General features: G+C 60.3%; 1 protein-coding gene across 6 annotated transcripts in view; it reads left to right on the forward strand.

Moving 5' to 3' along the window:
- Positions 1 to 20,363, forward strand: part of EVI5L (ecotropic viral integration site 5 like) — a 32,565-nt gene extending 12,202 nt beyond the window's left edge. For 2 of the 6 annotated variants that reach the window (XM_069589334.1, XM_069589337.1), the window contains exons 2-20: positions 2,412 to 2,595; positions 3,886 to 4,075; positions 4,406 to 4,630; positions 4,712 to 4,786; positions 5,373 to 5,498; positions 6,612 to 6,755; positions 6,895 to 6,984; positions 8,114 to 8,211; positions 8,299 to 8,359; positions 11,324 to 11,377; positions 12,200 to 12,232; positions 13,289 to 13,429; positions 16,298 to 16,426; positions 17,706 to 17,846; positions 17,927 to 18,082; positions 18,169 to 18,315; positions 18,394 to 18,489; positions 18,582 to 18,677; positions 18,851 to 20,363. In XM_069589334.1, coding sequence (XP_069445435.1) covers positions 2,459 to 2,595; positions 3,886 to 4,075; positions 4,406 to 4,630; positions 4,712 to 4,786; positions 5,373 to 5,498; positions 6,612 to 6,755; positions 6,895 to 6,984; positions 8,114 to 8,211; positions 8,299 to 8,359; positions 11,324 to 11,377; positions 12,200 to 12,232; positions 13,289 to 13,429; positions 16,298 to 16,426; positions 17,706 to 17,846; positions 17,927 to 18,082; positions 18,169 to 18,315; positions 18,394 to 18,489; positions 18,582 to 18,677; positions 18,851 to 19,135 — 2,424 coding nt within the window. In that variant the 5' untranslated portion in view covers positions 2,412 to 2,458 and the 3' untranslated portion in view covers positions 19,136 to 20,363. Of the gene's footprint in view, positions 1 to 864; positions 1,040 to 2,411; positions 2,596 to 3,885; positions 4,076 to 4,405; positions 4,631 to 4,711; positions 4,787 to 5,372; positions 5,499 to 6,611; positions 6,756 to 6,894; positions 6,985 to 8,113; positions 8,212 to 8,298; positions 8,360 to 11,323; positions 11,378 to 12,199; positions 12,233 to 13,288; positions 13,430 to 16,297; positions 16,427 to 17,705; positions 17,847 to 17,926; positions 18,083 to 18,168; positions 18,316 to 18,393; positions 18,490 to 18,581; positions 18,678 to 18,850 lie in introns of all 6 variants that reach the window. The other 4 variants (XM_069589335.1, XR_011256970.1, XM_069589339.1 and 1 more) reach the window with 4 other exon arrangements.
- The last annotated feature ends 1,087 nt before the right edge of the window (positions 20,364 to 21,450 follow it).

Raw genomic sequence — 21,450 nt, forward strand, 5'->3', positions numbered from 1 at the left:
CACCCAGTAAGTGCCAGGGGAGGAGAGGCTGAGTCAGTAAGAGTCCAGGCGCTCAGAATAGAGGGGGGTGGGAGACAGGCCTGCTCACAGAGCTCGAGGGCAGAGAGTCCGTGTCCATTCCTGTCTGCTGGATTCAGGCACGGGGAGCCTTGGTCAGTGCAGGAAGGGTGTGTGTGAGTGTATATGTGTGCGCATGTGGGCAAAGGGGTGTGTGGGTGTAAGATAGCGTATGAATGTGTATCTGAGTGTGTAGGTGTGTGATTGTGTGTGTGTGTATCAGAGCATGTGTGCGTGAGCATGCAAGACTGTGTATTAGTATATCCGTGTATTGATGTGTGAGATGGTTTATGAGTGGGAATGCATCTGAGTGTGTGGGGTGTGAGGTGTGGGTAAATGTGAGTGTGTGAGTGTGAAGTAATGTGTGTTCATCAGCTTCCAGGCTGCACAGTATTTAGAGAGTTGGGGGTGAGTCAAGAGAAAGTGCCTGAGGGATTGGAAGACCCCGCCTCTCAGACTGCACATTTCAGCCCTGGGTATGGGATCAGGTTTATTTCTTGTGTGAAATACACATTAATATGTGATAAGTATCTGAGCAAACTCTGTGAGCATATGGCCCGAGTTGTTTCTTTTCATCAGAAACCCAGAGCTGAACCACTGGGCTCTTTTCAGGCCAGGGTGTAGGGTAGTGGGGCGGGGAAAGGCAATGCACTTCTGAGATTAGGGTTCCCCTCGGCTCAGCAGGGAAACAGTGGGCCCCAGCCCGAGCCACATGTGGCCTTTGTTCCTGAGCCCCACATGACTCTTCAAATCCAGCTGTGCTTCCAGACTTTGACCCTTCTCCCCACCTCTCCTCTCCCACCCCAGTCCTGATGTCAGGAAACCCACACAGCCTTCCTGCCTGCCCGCAGAGAGCCTTCCAAGTCAGCACTTGTTGTCCGCAGCCCATCTCTGTCCCGCAGCCACAGACTTTGACTCTGCGGGAAGCCCTAAGCGGCCCCCACGGTCCCTCTCTCAGGAATGATCAGCTCCTGGCTTGGAGGTGTGTGTGGCTTGGTCTTCAAGGCAGGTGGTCCCTGGGCCGGGCAATGGGAGGAAAAGTTCTTCCGGTTCTGAGGGGAGCCATCACCTCAAGTTTCTGCCGCTCGCTAAAGCTAGAGCCCTCAGTGCCCACCCAACTCAGGGGGCCCTCGGGTGCCCGAGGGAGAACCAATTCCCTGGGGAGCCACAGAGTCCTGGGGTGAGAGTTCTGGGCACCCCCACGAGGTGAAAGAAAAATGGTGTCCCCCTCCCACCCCATGACAGCCCTGGGAAAGGAGACTAGACTAAAGTGCATGGCCAGGGCCAATTCCCACTGACCTGTGGGCTTGCGAGTGTTGGTAGGGGGCTGCACTTGGGCTGTGGGAAGGTGCCAGTGACCTGAGGGTGCTAGGCAGGTATGTTTTTGTCCTGTCACTGTCCTGCTGCCACCTAGGGGACAAGATGCCCCTTCTCCAGAAACTGGCCAAGAGCCCCTCTGTGGTTGAGCTGTCCGAACCTCCACTGGGGTCCAAGGGAGCCTCACTTCAGATGCTGGTCCATTTGAGTCCAGAGTCTCTGTTTTTGGCATAGTGCTGAGCCACCTCTCCTAGGTCTGGCAGAGGGGAGATGCCAGTGTCCCTGAAGCTCCCAGGAGGGTGGGATCAGACCCTCCACAGGCAGAACAGCAGAGATGGGCCAGCACCAACCCGGCACATGGCAGGCCAAGATCAGGACACCAACCAGAGCCTGTGCCTCTCACTCTGCACCCGCCAGAGCACAGATTCCCAGCACTTGGATGTGCCCCTGGCTTCCCAGCCCGGGAGGAGTTGGCTCTTCCGGCCATTGGCAGCACCAGACAATTAACAGTAGAGAATAATTGCTTTCTGGCTGTGCCAGCAGCCCACTCTGGTTGATGAGACAGGGCAGGTCAGATGCTGAGGCAGGGCTCTCAGGTCAGACCACAGCTGGGGACAGGGACCAAGGCTGACTAGAACAGGCACCAGAGCAGGGACGTCTGCAGGTCCTGGCAGGGGCCCTGAGTAATGAGCAGCCTTGGCCCCTGGCCCTGCTGAAGACTCAGGGGTGTCCGCTGGGAGTTGGTGTCCATGCCCAGGGAGAGCAGAATAGCACAGGCCCTGGCCGTGGCCCTCCTGACTCCTCGCTGGCGTCTGGACCATAAAAGTAGGGAGCCTGGTAGCCAGCACCCGGAGCAGAAGGAGCCAGCAACTGGACTGGGGTGCCTGGGGACAAAGGGTGACCAAGTGAACAGACCTGAGGTGGGAAGCCTGGGGTGAGGAGATGTCTCAGGTGAGCAGCAGCCTCACTGGTCCAGAGCCAGCAGGATAGGGCAGGCACCCCTCCCAGTGCTGACCACACGTGTCTCTGGTCCCCAGACAGTGCTGTGACCTGACCCTGCTCACAGCTGAGGAGCCTGACCACCATGGCGAGCCCCACTCTGAGCCCCGACTCCTCATCCCAGGAGGCCCTGTCAGCCCCCACCTGCTCCCCCACCTCTGACTCCGAGAACCTCAGCCCCGATGAGTTGGAGCTGCTGGCCAAGCTTGAAGAGCAGAACCGGTGAGTTGGGCCCTGGGGGACCAGGTGGGGCCCCAGGGTACAGCCTGGGCCCCAAACGGAAGCTCCTGGGTGCCCCCTGCACCTAGAGCCCTAGGCCAAGTGACACTCCTGCAGAGGCTAGGCAAGGGCATTTGCCATCACCTCCCAACAGGCATTCTCCCATTCGGGTGAGGAGATCATGGGGTCAGGGCCCAGTGAGCCCTGCCTGCACTTTCAAACCTTTGTTGAAGGAAAGAGTAAAGCTTCTGACCTTCTTCCCAACCTTCTTCTCTGGCTCAGCCCCCGTTTTAAAGTGTGGATTTTATTATTATGCCAGTAAGTCGAGGCCAGCAGATCAGGAGATGACCCCAGGAAGTCTGGGGACTTCCTTGGTCAGCATTTAGAACACTGAGCTTCCACTGCAAGGGGCATGGGTTCAATCCCTGGTTGGGGAACTAAGATCCTGCATGCCATGTGGTGAGGCCAAAAAAAAACAAAAAACAGTTTGTTGCTCACAGATTCCAAGAAGAGGGGCACAGTGCACCATGCACCCTGCGGGGCCACCCGGGGAAGCGCCAGGACCAGTCAGGAGGCCGAGGGAGTGAGAAAAATGTGGGTGAGAGCCTTTATTATGGTTTCCACCAGGAGTGGTGAGGCAGTGTGATCAGGGTTAGGACTGGCTAGTCTGAGTAACTTCAGCAAGCTGGGGCACAGGGTCTGGGCCTGTTAGTCTTTATCCGGCCCTGGGTAATTAGGGCAGAGGACAGTGGCCCTGAGTGCTAGCACCTAACAGGGGTGGTTGGTTTTGTGGACTCTGGATTGGTTGGTTTGCATATGATAGGTGCACTGACAAGCGAGTCTGTAACCATTTCTGCAGATCTGCGAGGCCTGGGAGGGGCTGTCCCTCCAGAGTCAGGGAGGCCCCAGATGTCAGAGCATCAGAAACAGCTGGTTAATGCAGCCTCTTGTGAGCCAGGGGCCCCCAGCCAGCCACTCACCCTCTCTGTACCTCATCTGTAAACACATCTTAACAAAGCCTGCCCCTCGGGACTAAATGAACTGATCCCCAAGCTTCTCAGCCCAGGGCACAAAGTGGGACACATGTATGGCAGCCTCTCCAGGGACCCAGGATCAAAACCAGAGCTCAGAGAGGTTAGGGCACCGGCCAAGGTCACACAGCAAGTGCCATGCAGGAAGAACAACTAAGACCCAATCTGGGACCCCAGGGAGGAGGGGCCGGGCTCTCTGGGGTCCAGGGGCTGGGGCTGGAAGTACCTGCAGCCACCCCCCACCCCCTGCCTGCCTGCCTAGGCTACTGGAGGCCGACTCCAAGTCCATGCGCTCCATGAATGGCTCCCGGCGGAACAGCGGCTCCTCGCTGGTGTCCAGCTCCTCAGCCTCCTCCAACCTGAGCCACCTGGAGGAGGACACGTGGATTCTGTGGGGCCGGATTGCCAATGAGTGGGAGGAGTGGCGACGCCGGAAGGAGAAGCTGCTGAAGGTGGGGGGACTGTGGGGCCGGGGCAGGCTGGTTGGTGGCTGGGGGCGGGCAAGGTCCAGGGCTGGAGGTGTGCCAGGCGGAGGGAGGAGAGGAGGGAGAGTGGGCGGGGCTGGCGTCCCAGACACCCCCGCCTGCTTCCTACCTGTGTGCTCCGTGACAGGCTAGAGCACTGTGGCACTCTGTGCCATGAGGTGGCTTAGCCAAGCTCTCTGGGTCTCCGGGGAGGCGTGGACAGGCCCCATCTCCAAGGCCCCGCTGGGAGGCCCTGGGGAGGCCACTCTGGGATGGGATCCAGCCCGGTCTTCTGCTCCCCCTCTGACCGTTCTCCAGGAGCTGATCCGCAAGGGCATCCCACACCACTTCCGGGCCATCGTCTGGCAGCTCCTGTGCAGTGCCACAGACATGCCGGTTAAGAACCAGTACTCAGAGCTGCTCAAGATGTCGTCCCCCTGCGAGAAGCTCATCCGCAGGGACATCGCCCGCACCTACCCAGAGCACGAGTTCTTCAAGGGCCAGGACAGCCTAGGCCAGGAGGTCCTCTTCAATGTCATGAAGGTGAGCCCTGGCCCTGGAGAGATGCTCCGTGGTCGCCGGCCCAGTGGGACCCCGCCCTGACTCCCGTGTGTTCTTGTGCAGGCCTACTCGCTGGTGGACCGGGAGGTGGGCTACTGCCAGGGCAGCGCCTTCATCGTGGGCCTGCTGCTCATGCAGGTAGGTGGCCTGGGTCAGCCCAGCCCGCTCTGTCAGTCTCTTGGAGGTGGACAGAAGCAAGTGTTCCCTCCATCAGTGTAGGCCTGGGGTCAGAGCCTCCCCCCGCCCACCTGTGACCTCCGACAGTCTCCCAACCAAGCACAGAAGGCTGGCCGCTGGTCCTTGCCACTATCCCATCCCGCTCGGTCACCTGCCAGGGTCAGATGGGGAACTCAGGCAGGGGACTTGGTTCGGCCAGTGTGGTGTTTATGGGACTGGGGGTTTCCTGTGGAGGCTCCGGCAGGCTCAGGACGGGAGAATGGTGGGGACTGGACGAGAGGCTGCCTCCACCATGGGCTCTGGGGTTCAAGTCCCAGCTCCACCGTTTCTTGCCAGGCGGCCTTGGGCTCGCGACTTCGGCCTCTAGACGCTTCCCATCAGTGAAACGGGGACGATATTGACCGGAGGTTTGCCGTGGGGGTCCAGGCAGCCCAGCACCGTCTGTGTTCAGTCAAAGTAAACGGAGCAGAAACAAGCAAAGTCAGGAGAAGAGCAGCGGGCATCCCCTCCCATGCCACCCCCACTCACAGACACCCCCTGCCCCCAGATGCCTGAGGAGGAGGCCTTCTGTGTGTTCGTGCGGCTGATGCAGGAGTACCGCCTACGGGAGCTCTTCAAGCCCAGCATGGCCGAGCTGGGGCTCTGCATCTACCAGTTTGAATACATGTTACAGGTGAGCAGGCCCAGGTGGTCATGCCCACCCACTCCACCCCCCCACACCCTGCCAGCCACACTCACGGGTGCTGTCCTTGGCCCTCCCAGGGAGTCTCTTCGACTGAAAATTCCAGGCCTGAGAACCCACCCAGACGCACCAGGGCAGAAAGGGGTCTTACTCCCCAAGGGGCCCTGGAGCACTGCCTGAAGGATGCTTCAGGGGCCAGTCTTTACAGTGGGGGCTTCTCAGAACTCAGGGTTCCCAGAGTCATTCAGGCCAGGATGGAGGGGTTGGCCTGCCTCAGACACACCCCCACACCATCCCTTTATATCTGCTCCCCAGTGTAGTGGAAGGGGGAAAGTGTTGTCTGCCTGCCTTTGCTGATTACTAGAGAGCTGCAGCCGCCTGTTTATAAATAGCAGCCCCCGCAGGGCCCGCTCCTGGCTGGCAGACAGCACCGGTGTACACACACACACACTCACACACTCCGGCCTGCTCCAGAAGCCGGTTGCAGGTGGGGCTGTGCGGCTCTGCACAAGTAGGCAGGATGCATCTGGTTGTGAAAGCCCCCCTCCTCAGGCCTGGAGGACCACGAGGTGCTGTCAATCAAGGGGACCAGAAATGCCAGCCAGCAGATGGCCCAGAGCCACAGAGAAGGAGCCAAGAGCTCCCGTGGCAAAGTAGCTGGCCACCTGAGTCTGGAGGAGGCCCAGGGCAGGCCAGGGGACAGCCAAGGGTCCGTTCTCCCTGTGGAGGACCAACAGGGGCTCCTAACATCTTCTGCAGCCTCAGTTTCCCCAGTTTCTGTCACTTTCCAGCCATCTAAAGTTCAGGCCAGTCAAAACATCCCTTAAGTATGTCTGGGCACAAAACGCAAAGCATTGTTGGGGGTGGTGGTGAGGATTCCCTGGCAGCTGGGCCTGCTATCCCTGCCTGTGTCTCCCCTCATGCTGCTCAGAGTTCTGGGGTGCTTCTGCCCCACCCAGGGACAGTGTGGTGGGAGGGCTGCCCAGGGCAAGTCAAGGAAGGCTCCCTGAAGATGCAGGTACTTCCGGGTAGAGGGAACCTGAGGGTGTGGACTGCTGTGCCCAGCGCCCTCCTCATGGTGCCTGGCCTCCTCCCTGACCCCAGGAGCAGCTCCCGGACCTGAACACCCACTTCCGCTCCCAGAGCTTCCACACGTCCATGTATGCCTCGTCCTGGTTCCTCACACTCTTCCTCACCACCTTCCCACTGCCCGTCGCCACCCGTGTCTTTGACATCTTCATGTACGAGGTGAGGACCCCTTCCTCTCCTGGGCGCTCTGGATGGAGTGGCTCAGGTCCCCACTGGAAATGATCCCAGGGCTCAGGGAGGGCTCAGTGGCCCCCTGGAGAGCAGAACCAGAGATGCACTGCCTCCTCTGCCTTTGCAGGGCCTGGAGATCATCTTCCGGGTGGGCCTCGCCCTGCTGCAGGTGAACCAGACGGAGCTGATGCAGCTGGACATGGAGGGGATGTCCCAGGTGGGCAGGGGTCCAGGGTGGTGGGTTTGCCCCCAGCAGGGGCACCTGGGCAAGTGAACCCTTCCTGAAAGATGGGGAGACCCTGGACTTCCTGAGTGCCCTGATCCTTTCCCATCATCTCTGCCCCACAAGATCTCCCTGAAGGGCCCGGCGGAGGGGGTGGCCTGAGGAGCCGCCAGCTCTGCGAGACTTGGGCCAGGGCCAGCAGCCTGGCAGCAGGGAGAGAGGAATGCCAAGCCCGGAAGTCCACCCCTCTTCACCTGCCCCCAGCTCCAGATCCCCTAGAGCCTAATGTGACAAATAGCAATACTAGCCACACCTGGAGGCCTTGGGTGTGGTTTCAGCCCCAGCAACCAGGCCAGGCGAGGGCCCAGGAGGGAGTGAGGGTCTGGGGCTGACCCTCCCCTTGCCTGCCCCGGCCAGCTGCCCTGCCTGCGGAGAAGAGGCTGGCCTGCTTCTCACCACTGTGTCCCCCTCATGCAGGCCCCTGCCCCCTCCCAGCGTTCTCCAGCTGGTGGTTTGGGGAAGAATGCACAAAGGCCATAGTTGTGTTCATGAACACGGGCACTCATTGTCCGCAGCTGCCAGAGGGGGCCAGCTGGGCTGTGGAGCAGAGCCAGCCCAGTCCCAAGCTGCAGAAAGCTATGTCCACCAGCAGCGTGTGCTTAAACTCTGCGTGGAGGCCCCAGGGGCCCTGGGCGAGCAGGCAGGCCCCCAAGGGCTCCTTCTTTCGGCTTCCTCCCTGCCACCCTGATCCTTCATCTTTTTTCACTGCCCTGGGTCAGTGGCATGGCTCCCCCTGCCCCTACCATGAAGGCCCCTCTTCTCAGACCCCACCCCGGCCTTCCCCCTCAGGAGCTCCCGAAGCCTGCTTCTCCTGCAGACAGAAGTCCTGGCCACAGGCAGCTCCTTCTCACGATTCCTGCTTCTCATACTTGCTCGCTCGATCCACATACACTGATGGAGCGCCCACAGGGGGCCAGGCCATGCAAGGCCCCAGGCCAACGGGCTCTGGCTGACACTACTGGCATGCCCAGGCCCCTCCTCCAGGGAAGCAGGGCCTCCCAGGGACTTGAGTGGTCCCAGGTGGTCAGGGCCCACATGTCAGTGACTACCCATGTCCCCACAGTATTTCCAGAGGGTGATCCCCCATCAGTTCGACAGCTGTCCAGATAAGCTGATCCTCAAGGCTTACCAGGTCAAGTACAACCCCAAGAAGATGAAGAGGTCAGTAGCGGGCATCTGGGGTGCAGGCAGTAAGGGGGTCCCTGAGGGTGGGACAGTGAGCACATCGGCCCTCCCCTCTCTCTGCAGGCTGGAGAAGGAGTATGCGGCCATGAAGAGCAAGGAGATGGAGGAGCAGATTGAGATCAAGGTGAGTTCAGGTGGAGATGGGCCAGGCTGGGGCAGGATGCCCCAGAAGCCCCCTCGATGAGGGTTGCCCCACCCAGCATGGGCCACACACCAGGGTGTCCCATAGCCTCGAGGGGTGATCCCTTGGCCCAGCTGCCCTTTCACTCACCACCAAGCCGAGTGAGAGCAAGAGCCACCCCCACCCCCTGAACTGGGGACATGGTTTAACAGGTGGAGTTTCCTGTGCATGGAGATTCAACTCCCAGCCCTCTCCCTTCCCTGAGGTCAGGCAGAAAGTTCCAACCCTCTCATCACAGGATCTGATCACCTGGCTACCAGCCCCATGCTTAGGTGACCTGGGGGATTTCCAAAAGTCACCTCATTAACATAACAAGTAACACCTTGATTCCTTTCTAAGAAAATTCCCAGGGTTTTAGGAGTGCTGTGCCAGGACCAGAGATGAAGACCAAATATATATTCCTGGTAGATCACAGTATCAGAGGGTCTTTCCTGGGCATGCAGAGCCTCTACACACAGACTCCCTTCCATCTCCTTCCCTCTGCTTTCAACCCTCCAGATATGATCTTGGTTATCTCTCCACAGGCATCTAGCAGGCACCTACTATGTACCGGAATCATGGCAGAGACTGAGGGCCCCCAGTCCAGTGGGGGTGGGGGTCAGACACAGATGCAAACCCCAACACAGCCTGGCTCTGTCTTCTTCAGGGACAGAGTCCCACAGTGCCATCTCGGCTCTACTACAAACCAGCTGGGTGACCTGCCAGGAGCGTGAATGCACCTCTCTGAGCCTCAGTGTCCCCTTCTGCAAAATGGGGATGACACTTGCTCTACTGTTCAGATTGTTATTATGAACCACCACCATCATCCCAACTTCCTCTCGAAAGACAGAAACAGAACCTAGATTATAATCCAGGTTACCTGCTGCCCATATCTGAGTGGGGAAAGAGGACCTTATTGTCCTGGCCCTGTTGGTAGGTTTTCTAAGAAAGTTTTGTGTCCTGAACTTTTAAGCATCTCCCTTTCTCAGGAATGGCAGCATTACTGATGCACCAGTCCAAACATGTACATGTGTCTTGCTCGTGCAGACAAGGGCCTGCTCTCACCTGGTGGCCAGGAGGGCTCAGCAGTAGGGAGGGGTGCAGCAGACCCTCAGAACACGTGCCCAGCCTGGAAATCTCCCACAAGACAAGCCTGAGCACCCCCAAGGGCAGGGCAGGCCAGATGCTTTGTCTCTTGTCCCTGCCCTGTGCCCTTTCACCTTTTGCCTGTTTTAAAGCAAACCTGGAATTTGTTTTCATCAAGTACAGTGAGGTGACAAACACAGACAACCGCCTTTAGAAGGACAGTTTGTTACTCACAGTTCCCAGAGGGGCACACCTGCTGTGTGTGCAGGGCCACATGAGGAAACATCAGGGCAGGGCAGGAGAAAAGCCTGGGCCAGAGCCCTTGCTGGGATTTCCTTGGGAAGGGGTGGGTCATGGTTCAAGAGGGTGTGTAGGCAGGTTCAAGAGAGTCAAGATTGGCTGGTTTGAATAATTTCCAGGGCTCTGGGCTATAGGAGTGGTCACCACCTGTCCTGGGACAATTGAGGGCATGGGAAATAATGGTTTGGTGTGTGAGAGGTAAGGGAGGTAGGCAGGGGTGTGACCGGTTAGTATGTAGAAGGCAGACCAGCAGGCATGCTGTCTACTGTCCCTAGGAATTAACTAGTCCTAGGAGCAGCAGTATCTCCGGGATTAGCAAGGTGGCAGGATATCCAAGTATCAAAAATACAGAACAAAAAATTTTTCAGTACTGTGATTAGTACGTAGGCCCCCATAGTCCTTGTTCACACCCTATCTGGTTTTCTCCTGGGAGGAAGAGGAGCGAGGTGAGGTGTTGGTCAGCACACTCAGCTCCTCCGAGGATGGCTGAGCTTGGCCATCCGTGCGTTGAGGCCAGAAAGTAGACAGAACCATCCAGGGGTCAGGGGTCAAGACTCTGGTTCTGGATCCCTATGATGGACAGAGACCTGGGCCTGCAACAGCTCTTGACTCTGGCAAGCTAGGAGCCTCCGGCAAGACCCTGCCTGCCTCCAACTCAGTTTCTCTTGACATGAGTCAGCGCCCATCAATCAAGTCTGTGATCCTCTCTGACCATAGCTGCTTTCTGGGTGTGTTCTGCATGTTTCCATCACCTTCTTCTCTCCAGAAGAATGTCCTGTGTGATACACAGGGAAGCAGGACTCTTGCTGACCCACTGATGGAAGGGCCCACTGCTTAAAGGGCCCTGGGGTAGAAACTAGGAGTGAGGTGGATGTCAACCTCCCCTGCTTCCCAGAAGGCTGTGGAGAAACCTAAAACCATGAGTACCCCCACCAAAACCACCAGCACAGTGGAAGGAAGGAAGACTGCCTCAAAAATTAGAGGGGGGGGGGGTGAGGGAGACAGTGACAACTGTCGGGCGCAGCTGGTTCTCAAAAGGACGCAGAAATGTAGTCATCAACAGCATGCACGTTCCGCAAGACCCCTTTCCTTTCCTGGACCTAGACTGCAAGTCTGTCCTCTAAGCCTTGGGGCTCAAATCCAAGCTGTGAGGGGCAGGGATTGTCTGCCAGCAGCTTCTCCCAAAACACAGAAGGCTCTGCCCTTGACAGGCCCGAGTCGACTCCACAGGAGGACACGGATGCTGACTGCCCCCTCCATACCCCCTCCACCCCCACCATACCCCCTCACACAGTGCATATCCACCCAAGCCATCACATTGGTTTTCCTGAACCAAGATTTGTTGTTGTTTTTTTTAAATACCTAGTGGGCCATTCCAAATGAGAATTGGCCTTGACTGTTTTCTGGAATCACCAACTTGGACCATTAGACTCTGGTGCCCTCCTGCCTGAAGATGGCCTGGCCCCAAGGGGACAGACTTCTGGGTGCACAGGAGCAGGACACGGGGCTCTGACTCACTCTCCCCTCTTCCCCCCACTACAGAGGCTTCGGACGGAGAACCGGCTCCTGAAGCAGCGGATTGAGACCCTGGAGAAGGTGAGGGTGCGGCTGCCAGCCTGCGGCAGCAAACCCTCTCAGTCCTAAGCGGGACCTAGCAGCCAGAGGGCTGGCTAGCCAGCCTCCCGCCCCAGGCGCAACCCCACCCTAAACTCCCACCAGAAATCCCATGGGCCCCACCATGCGTTTCCCTGAGACTTTGGCTGCTGTGTAAATTGGGGACCAAGGGGAAGCTTTGCCTGAAAGGGGACTGAGTTACAACCCCATTAACTGCAAACACAGAAATCCATTTGGGTCTGGCTCCCTCCCGGGCTGCCTGGGTGTGGGCTGCTGTGACAAAAGAAAGGAGGAGAAGAGGGTGGCCGTGCACAATGGAGGGGGTGCCATAGCTTTGACCCTTGCCCCAACCTGTTTTTAAATATGAGAGTAGAGATGGGGGCTCTCAACTTCCAGCTCCCCGCTCAGTCTCACTTGACCCACTACTGACCGCAAGTGGAATTTGTTCTTGCCCCAAAGCCTTGAGTCTTGTTCTGCCTCCAAATTAAAACTGCACTCAGGGCCCAGGGCTCCCCCACCAACCCTCCTCAGGTGAGGCCCCATCCCCGCAGCTCCCATGGGTGACCCTGCTCCCCCCCACTCACACACAGACTCCTCCCCAGGACGGAGCTCGCTCTGGCTTTGGCCTTCCTCCCGGCCCTCTCCTGCTGGTTCTCTGGTTCTCCGGTCTCACTCCTCTCTCCCGCTTCTAGAGATAGCCCACCGCGTTAGTGACATGTGGTTCTTGTCTGTCTCCCCTCTCCTGTCCCCGCGCCTTCCGCTCTGCCTCCTCCCCCTGTCGCTCGGAACCCCTCCGCCGGGTAGGAGAGCGCTGCTCTGGCTGATAGGTTAATACAGGTACTGTAGCTTTTCCTCTCCCTCTCCCAGTTCTTCCCGGCGCCCACACATGACCACCAGACGCCTCTGCCCTGGCCGCTGCCATCCTCGGGAGAGGAGGGGGGAGGGAGCAGACCTGGCGCTGTGCATGGGGGCGGCTGGGGACCGCTTCTTCAGGAGACAGAGGCTTCCCTCTGGGGGAGGGGGCATGCGTGTGAAGGCCTGGTGCCTGTGGGCACGTGTGAGTGCACGCAATGCACAGGTTTCCTCTCTCCAGGGGACACTGGTAGGGATAAGGGTGGGGACCCTGAGGTTACATCAGCAACAGGCCCTGGTTGGTGTGTGCACAGCTGAGCCACCCCGACACACACACACACACACACACATACACACACACACACGCGCACACACACACACACTCTCCCCTACCCTTATGGCCCCTCGCGCTCTTCTCTGCTCTGGCCTGCAAGGCTGTCCTCTTTTGTCACTCGCCTGTTTCTGCTGCTGCCTCTTCTTGAATGGCTTTCTCTGGAAGCTTCTGCCTCACCACCTGGTGGCTCTGAGCCTGGAATGGGGGGCCTAAATTGGGGGTTAAGGGGATGAGGCTGGGGAGTCTTAGCCTTGGGCAGGTGGAAGTCTGGGGGCCCAGGACTGAAGGAGGTTGGGAGAGAGGTGTACCCCCAAACCTGGCCCCCAGGAGCCCGTCCTGAGCCTCTGGGCCCTCGGCTGTCCCCAGATCCCCGTCATCCGTGGCAGAGCCTGGCCTCTGCTGTGCTGTCCACCCTGTGGACAAGGACTTATTTCTCCTCACCTGGGACAGAGGCTGCAAGCCAGAGCCTGCGTCCCAGGTGGGTCTGTTCCTCCAGATTCCTCCTGGTTCCTGTTCCTGCCTCCCCCCCCACCCCTGCAACATCCCCAGGCCCCACGGCGCACCCCATCCCAGGCTCTTGAGTGTGGGAGGTCCTCCTCCTCCTCCCACCCCGCCTCCACCCTCTCTGGGCCTCCCCCCTGGCAGGCCCCAGGCAGAGCCGGGGGTGTGAGCAGAGAGTCATGGCACTTCATCCTCGCTGTCCTCAGGGGCAGGTGACGCGCGCACAGGAGGCAGAGGAGAACTACGTCATCAAGCGGGAACTGGCTGTGGTGCGGCAGCAGTGCAGCTCGGCGGCCGAAGACCTGCAGAAGGCGCAGAGCACCATCCGGCAGCTGCAGGAGCAGCAGGTACCAGGCCGGTGGGCGGGGCCCAGGGCCAGGCCACGCCCTGTGCCTGGCTGCCTGCAGAGCTCTGGGGCACCTGGCCCCAGTCAGCCCTGCCTCAGCCCCTGGCCCTCCTGTTCCTTCCTTGGGGACAGGGCACCCAGAGTCTCCCCCAGCCCCACACCCGGGGGGATCCTGTGGTTTCTGTTTCCCACCCACCACTGGGGCATCCAGCCTACCAGATTACTACACTGAGGGCAAGACAGTCAGCCTCCCCCCCCTCCCCCAACTGTCCCTGCAGGGACCCCGCCCTCCACTGATAGAGCTGTGATTCCTTGGGGGAGCCTTGATGTCTCTCCAGGGTCTGAAGGGCTGTTGGGCTGTTATCAAACCAAACCTAGGCCCACTCATCTGACATGCAGCAAAACCAGCTACCAACACGGCTTGTGGTGAAGGAAACTACAGCGTCTTTTGCAAACAAGGAGAAAGGGCAGCTCATGCTCAAAAGAACCCAGAAAGTCCCCGATGGCTTTTTGGCAGGGGTTTTTTTAGTACTTTCGTTTATTTATCTGGCTGAATCAGGTCTTGGTTGTGGCACTCGGGACCTGCTGTCTTCACTGCAGCACGTAGAATCTCTAGTTGCAGCATGTGAGCTCCTAGTTGTGGAATGTGGGATCTGGTTCCCCAACCAGGGATCAAACCCAAGCCCCCTGCATTGGGAGTGTGGAGTCTTAGCCACTGGACCCCCAGGGAAGCCCCTAGGCAGGGTCTTTTTTTAAGAGAGTGCCAGGGGAGAGGGTCTTAGTACACAGGGTCAGCTCATGGACCTTCTCCTGATTGGCTGGTGGTGAGGAAACAGGGTGATGTTTAGGGAACCTCAGTCATCATCAACCCTCTTGCTACAACCAGTCTGGGGCCTGGTGCTGGTGGTCAGTGTGTAGTCACCATGCTCCACCTGGCTGGGGCTCTTAATTTCTGCAGAAGAACTCAAAGACCCATGTCAAGTAGTTATCTCTACTCCTTCAGGAGGGCCTAGGCGTCCTGGGACTCTATGGTCCTCATCATTTACTGCCTGAGGCTGCTCTCTGGAACTCAGCGGAGGCCTTGGAGACTACAGCCTTTTTCTACAAACAAGAAACAGGGACACGGAAGGGCTTTTGTACCCAGGAGGACCCACGGGATCCTGCTTGGTTTCAGCCCCCCCATTTTCTTTGAAACTCAAGAGAAGGGTGGCACAGGAAAAGCAATAAAGTTTTGGGGGGTAGAGAGGTTAATCATACACTCAGCAGGGGAGCTCAGTTTCAGAGCTTCCTCAGGGGGTGCAGCCTTCCTCAGCCATGCATGGTAGGAGTGGGGATGAGGGAGGGTAACCCCCTCCAGTGCCCAACACCTTGCCCTCAGAAGAGGGTCTGGTCTGTGCCCACCAGCCTGAGCTGATGGGTTGGGGATAAGGTGGGGGGCAGCCCAAGTCTGTTGTGGAGTCATGAACTCAGGTGGGTGGTGGACAGCCCATGAGCTGAAGCATGGCAGAGTCCACTTCCCCCAAAGAGGGCTTCCAGAACTCTCCTCCAGCCACACCCAGCAGCTGCCTTCCTGATGTGGTAACCCACTGGCAGCCGTGGCCTCCAAACTCGCAAGTATGACTGAGCACAGGCCCCGAGGGGCAGGAAAGGGTGCTGTCAGCTCCCCACACCCCAGGGCTGAACCAGCAGGGCCTGGCAGTGAGGTGAGGGTCCCTGATGTGGAGAAACCACAGGGTGCTTGAGAAACGGAGGAGAGAAGGAATGGTCATTGGCTGAGGAGAATCCCTCCCCTATGTGTTGACCCTCTGCTCCTGGGGACAGAGGGGCAGAACTTCACTACTGCTGACCCGCATCCACCTCCCAGCTCAAGCTCAAGTGCTGCAGCCCCACCTGGCTCTGAAGCAGCCAGGCCAGTGGGGAAGCTGAGGCTGGACTAACCCTACCCATGGCACAGTGCCCTTCGTCAGGCCAGGTGGAGAGACATTCACCTGCCCCCTCAGGGCTCCAGCCCTTAGGCCTGCTGCAGAGCTAGGTGAGGCAGGGATGTCACTGCAAGGCAGAGGGATGCAGGGAGGGAGTGTGGGAGATGCTGGTGGGGCCCCTGGAAGAGATGCAACTGGGCAGAGCTGCCACAGGGCCCAGGGCCGAGAGAGAGCCACCCACACCCCTGGACTTCAGAGACCCCCAGTGGTCCAGGGTAGCAAGCAGACCTGGGCAGTTAGGCAGGAGGGCCCCATGAAGAAGACCTGGTCAGTGGGGAAGCGGGGGTGGGGCAACTGAGGAGCAGGGTGGCTGGGGCAACTTGCCAGAGAACTGCCCTGCCAGGCCACCCAGGCAGCAAGATGCAGGCTGTGCTCCGACCCCAGGGGCTTCCTTCCTCACTCTCGAGGTCTTCTGTATGGGGCCCACCCGTCACCCCTGGGACTCCCAGGTACCTCTGAGAAGCCCCTGGACACTGACCAAGAAAGTGGTCTCAGCCAACTCTTTCCCCATCTGCTCCTCACAACCCCCATGGTGTGGTCAGGCCACAGACCACACAGCAGGAAGCAGCGCCCAGAGAACTCGCTCTGCATACTCACCCCAATGATTCTGTGAACCAGCCATTGGTGTCCCTCAGGGGGCCTCCTGAGGCCATGTGTGGTGTTCCCAGGACCCCAAGACAAAGCATCAGGGCCCCTGTGGTGTTCTGCCCCTCCAGGGTATATGGGCTTTCTCCTTGCCCTCCTCTGCACCCACAACCTAAGCCCCGCTCCTGGCCCTGGGGGCGGAGGAGGTGGGCCCAGGCCTGGGCCCTCACCTGGCTGGCAGGAAAGCTGCCCACCTCCAACCGCAGCCTGTCGCCCAGCACAGCCCTCTGCCTGCCCCCCAGGATAACCCGCGCCTCACCGAAGACTTTGTGGCCCACCTGGAGACGGAGCTGGAGCAGTCACGGCTTCGGGAGACCGAGACCCTGGGGGCACTTCGGGAGATGCAGGACAAGGTTCTGGACATGGAAAAGGTGTGACTGAGCGGCCGCTGGGTGCACCCTGGAGATGGGGCAGTGAGGGCGCCCCTGGGAGGTGACAGCCGGGCCCTTGCCAAGGATAAGGGGGGCAGCCCCAGGGACTTGAGGGCCAGGCCCTGGAGTCAGAGCCCTTCCCCTGCCTCCTCCCCCATAGTCTCCACAGCAAGGTATGTACCACTCAAGCCCCGGAGGCACGCACACACACACAAACACAGCAGCACGACTCCATGAGAGCCACGCCTGCCCTCATATGCCAGCCACCAGGCCAGCACCACAGCGGCTGTCAGGCCCCCTGGACAGCCCACCCTGACTGTGTATGTCCCCCTCAGGCCCTGAGCTGCAGGGGGAAGGGAAGGCGCAGGCCCATCAAGGCTGCTCCCCTCCACAGCCCCACCACCTAGGGGGCCGCCTTCTCCCACCTGCAGCCCTGCAGGGAGCACCAGGCCTCTTGGTCCCTTCCAGTTCCTTCCAGCCTGGTTATTGTCTCAATTCCTTTGAGCCACCAGAAGGGAAATGCCCTGGCCACCAGAGGGCAGTACTCACCCACTAGTGGAAGCCACACACACATTACCCCCCACCCCCCGCCCCAGCTTCAAGCTGCAGTTTGGGGTGTCCTCCTAGGTGGGGTGTCTCTGCCACAGCCTTGCATGGGGCCATTGGCCTCACAGTCCCTAACAGACCCACCACCCAGACTGGGCTTTCCTCTCTCCTCTCTACATCAGAGGGAAATGTGGGCCCAGAAGTTTCACCACCCTCCCCCCAACTCCCAGACAAGGGGCAGTAAGAACCTCCTGCAGCAAGTTGGCTTTTGGTCCAAGAGGCTGGAGCATAAATCTCTCATCACTGAGCCCTTGGGAGGCCAGGATAGGGCCTAGGCCGGCCCTCTGTCCCCTGAGGGCTGTGCTGAAACCTTCTCAGCTTCTGCTGGGCCAGGTCTGGGCCAGGAGGGTGAGGATCTCAGATTCCCAGGTGAGGAGCACCTGGCCTCGCTGCTCTCCTGGTGTTATCAACAATCACTTATGGTGTGGGGGTTGCCCTGGACCAGCCCCCTGAGAGAGCAGGTGCTGTTACTACAGCCGGGTTTACAGACCAGTATTTCCAGCAGGGGCTGCGAGGGTGGGGTCTCCTCCCGGGGGCCTCCTCCTCATTCCCCTGGGCATCCGGGTGTCCAGGGTGCACCCTCTCCCAGCCCGGCTGCCTGTGGTGAAGCCCAGAGGAGAAGGGGCTGGGGAGTGAGGCCTGCGGGCAGCTCTGAGCGCTCCTCTCCCCGCAGAGGAACAGCTCGCTGCCCGACGAGAACAACGTGGCTCGGCTTCAGGAGGAGCTGAAGGCGCTCAAGGTTCGGGAGGGTGAGGCGGTGGCCTCGGCGCGGGAGCTGAAGCTGCAGCTGCAGGAGCTCTCGGACACCTGGCAGGTGAGGGCGGGCCTCGTTCCCGGCCGTCGAAGCGGCCTCGGGGGCCCGGGCGCAGGCTGACCGCCGACCTCTCCTCGCAGGCCCACCTGTCCCGCGGTGGCCGCTGGAAGGAGTCCCCGCGGAAGTTGGTCCTGGGCGAGCTGCAGGACGAGCTGATGAGCGTGCGGCTGCGCGAGGCCCAGGCGCTGGCCGAGGGTCGAGAGCTGCGGCAGCGCGTGGTGGAGCTCGAGACGCAGGTGGGCCGAGGCCGGCCCGGGGAGGGAGTTCGGCGCTCGGGGTCGGGCCCTCGGCAAGGCCGTGACCCCCGCCCATCCGCCCCCAGGACCACATCCACCGCAACCTGCTGAACCGTGTGGAGGCTGAGCGCGCGGCACTGCAAGAGAAGCTGCAGTACCTGGCGGCGCAGAACAAGGGGCTGCAGACGCAGCTCAGCGAGAGCCGCCGCAAGCAGGCGGAGGCCGAGTGCAAGGTGCCCGCACCCCCACTCCCCCCATCCCCTAAGCCCTGCCGCGCCCCTTGACCCCTTTTCCCCCACCCCCGCCCCCAGAGCAAGGAGGAAGTGATGGCCGTGCGCCTGCGGGAGGCGGACAGCATGGCGGCGGTGGCCGAGATGCGGCAGCGCATCGCGGAGCTGGAGATCCAGGTGAGCGGTGAGGCCGAGGGGTGGGGCGGGGGGAGCGCCGCGGACTGGCTCGGGGACTGGACCCCGTGCTGACTGGCACGGCCCGCCCTCAGAGAGAGGAGGGCCGCATCCAGGGCCAGCTGAACCACTCGGACTCGTCGCAGTACATCCGCGAGCTCAAGGATCAGATCGAGGAGCTGAAGGCCGAGGTGAGCGAGGGAGGGGCGTGAGAGCCCCGGTGGCCACGGCCAGTGATGGGCCGGGCGTCGGCGTTTTGGGGAGCGGGAGAGGAGAGGGGCCCGGCGGCCGGAATCCGTCTATGGAGACATCGATGCATGCCTCCAGCGCTCGGGTCCCACCTTACCCCAACCCCCTGCCCCAGGTGCGGCTGCTGAAGGGTCCGCCGCCCTTTGAGGACCCGCTGGCCTTCGACGGGCTGGGCCTGGCGCGGCACCTGGACGAGGACTCGCTGCCGTCGTCCGACGAGGAGCTGCTGGGCGTGGGCGTAGGCGTGGGCGCCGCGCTGCAGGATGCGCTCTACCCGCTGTCCCCGCGCGATGCGCGCTTCTTCCGCCGGCTGGAGCGGCCTGCCAAGGACAGTGAGGGTAGCTCCGACAGCGACGCCGACGAGCTGGCTGCGCCCTACAGCCAGGGCCTGGACAACTGAGGCCGTGCCCCGCGTGCTCGGCGCCAGGGCGCGGGGATAGGCGGGTGGGCCGCCGTCAGCCCGCTCCTGCATGGGCTCCAGCTCTTCACAGACTCCAGGCCCTTGGCGGTTTCACCCACCCAGAGGGCCAGGCCCAGCACATAGCTGGGCACAGAGGGCAGGGCCAGAGGCTGGGGATCCTCACAGTGCCCTGGCAGGCCCACCCTCCCCAGCAGTGTTTTACCCATCTTGGTCCGTTCCCTTCTTGGCCCGTTTACCTGGAAGGTCTGCCTCTTAACAGCCAGGGCCAGGAGGACCCAAGGGTCCCAGGACTGCACCAACGGAAGCTCCCTCTCCTAGCTGGCCTCCTCCTGGGACAACAGCGGCCCTGCCGGGAAGGGCCCAGGCTCTGGGGCAGGCCTGAGGAGGAAGGTGCCCCTGTAGGCCAGACTTTACCACCCATGAAGGCCCTGGGGACCCTTGGCCTCTGGAGATAGATGGCCAGGCAGGGCTTCCCTGCCTGGTGCAGGCATTGTGGCCCCTGCAACAGAAACCAAAGTCCCCCCTACTGAGTGCAGGGCTGCCAGGGTGTGAGCGGCTAGCTGGAACCAGCCAGGGCCTGGGCAGTACCTGTCCCTATTTCCTAGAGGCCAGAGCAGCTGTAAGGAAGTGGAGAGACCTCCCCCTCCCCAGCACCCCCACCTCTTCCTCTGTGGCAGCCCCATCACCCCAGCTTGGCCAGTGACGGGGGAGAGGGGCTCCCCATGCAGGCTAGCCTCCTCTCCAGGGGATCCCCAGCCTCCAAGTCCCTTCCTCCTCTGTATCCCTAGCCCCACTCTCCAGCCCCAGGGGAGGAGGCCTCCTGGCTGAGTTCCCCCCACAACCTGCTCACAGTGGTCCCGTGGTCTCTGCTGAGTCAGAACCAAGAACGGTGCCAAAGTCCAACGATGCCCCCAGACCCGACCCCCCGGGACCTCATGACCCCCGGGCTGACCTTCTCGGTGCTCCTGGAGCCTAGAACAGCATCACAAACAGTCCCCCTGGCGCTTCCTGGGGTGGAGATCCATGCTCAGTCCCCTCTTCCCGGTCGCCCACTCAGTGTTACAAAGCCTGGGGACCAGGGTGGGCATCCCAGGGGCTCACCCACATGCCCCCCGCACTGCCCACCACCATTTTGCACACTGCCTGTTCACACTCCACATGTCGCCCAGGCAGGAAAGATGGAAAATAAAGTGTATTTACACAGTCACAACAAGGGGCGCTGAGTGGGGCAGGCCTGGGGGTCCCTGGCCCCTTGTGAAGCAGCGGGGAAGGGAGGAGGCTGTCTATGCCCTTGGGAGCCTCCCACTGTCTAAGAGAACCAGGGGCACAGGTCACAGCAGGCCAGCAGGGCCCCAAAGAGGCTGCCTAGGATGGGGTGCAGTGTGGAAGAGCAAAGTTCACACTGTGCGTGTGAACATTAAGTGTGGGGGTAGGAAGAGAGAGGTTGGTATTGGAGGAACAGGTCAGATGCACCCTTAGAGCAGGCATTTTCAGGAGGATGGCTCTGGACATGGAGAGAGTGGGCCATGATTTCCCATCAGGGCATTTCAGCCAGGGCCTCCCCTGAGAGTCATGGAGAATGAAGGGGCTTGGGCTTGGGGCCTCAGGAGGATTCAGGATCTAGTTTCCTCCATTTGGCATGTACTTCCCGCAGCCTTCAGGGTTTTCTGCTTTGAGCCTGGTTCTGAGGGGTCCCAAGTGCAGTGGAGGAGACAGACAGGGATAAGCCTGCACTAAGAGTGGCAAGTGCCTAGATGAATGTGTAGGGAGATCAGGGAAGGTTTCTTGGAAGAGGTGGGGGGTGGATGCATCTCCAAGGGCAGAAGCATAAGGGTGAGATGTGGAGGGATCAGCAGAAGACACGTGAGATCTGTGAAGAAGGAACAGGAGAAAGTGGGCATGGCCAGACTGGGAAGGGGGTTTTCAAATCAGGAGAAGAAAGATTTTGCACTTTGAACTGAGGGTACTGGGGAGCCATGGAGGGCTTAGGTGAGAGGGGCACCATCAGAGGGACTACAGTCTTGGGGGTCAGCACAGAGACAAAACTGAGCCAGGCAGTGGGGACTGCTCTGGGGAAAGAAGGCCCAGAGAGGCAGGGGTTTTTTTAGGGTTGCCCACAGAGCTGAGGCGTACTCCCAGCTAGCGCAGGGAGTCAGATCCAGGGATGGCAAGGAAGGCTTCCTGGGGGAGACATTTAACTGGGTCCAGCCAGATACCAGCCTGGCCCTGGCCTCTACGCCCGGTGTGGACCCACAAAGTGTGCCCTGCTCTGCTGCATGATACCTGCAGAGCAG

The sequence above is a fragment of the Ovis canadensis genome, chromosome 5, assembly GCF_042477335.2.
Source record: "Ovis canadensis isolate MfBH-ARS-UI-01 breed Bighorn chromosome 5, ARS-UI_OviCan_v2, whole genome shotgun sequence".
Classification (NCBI taxonomy): Eukaryota; Metazoa; Chordata; class Mammalia; order Artiodactyla; family Bovidae; genus Ovis; species Ovis canadensis.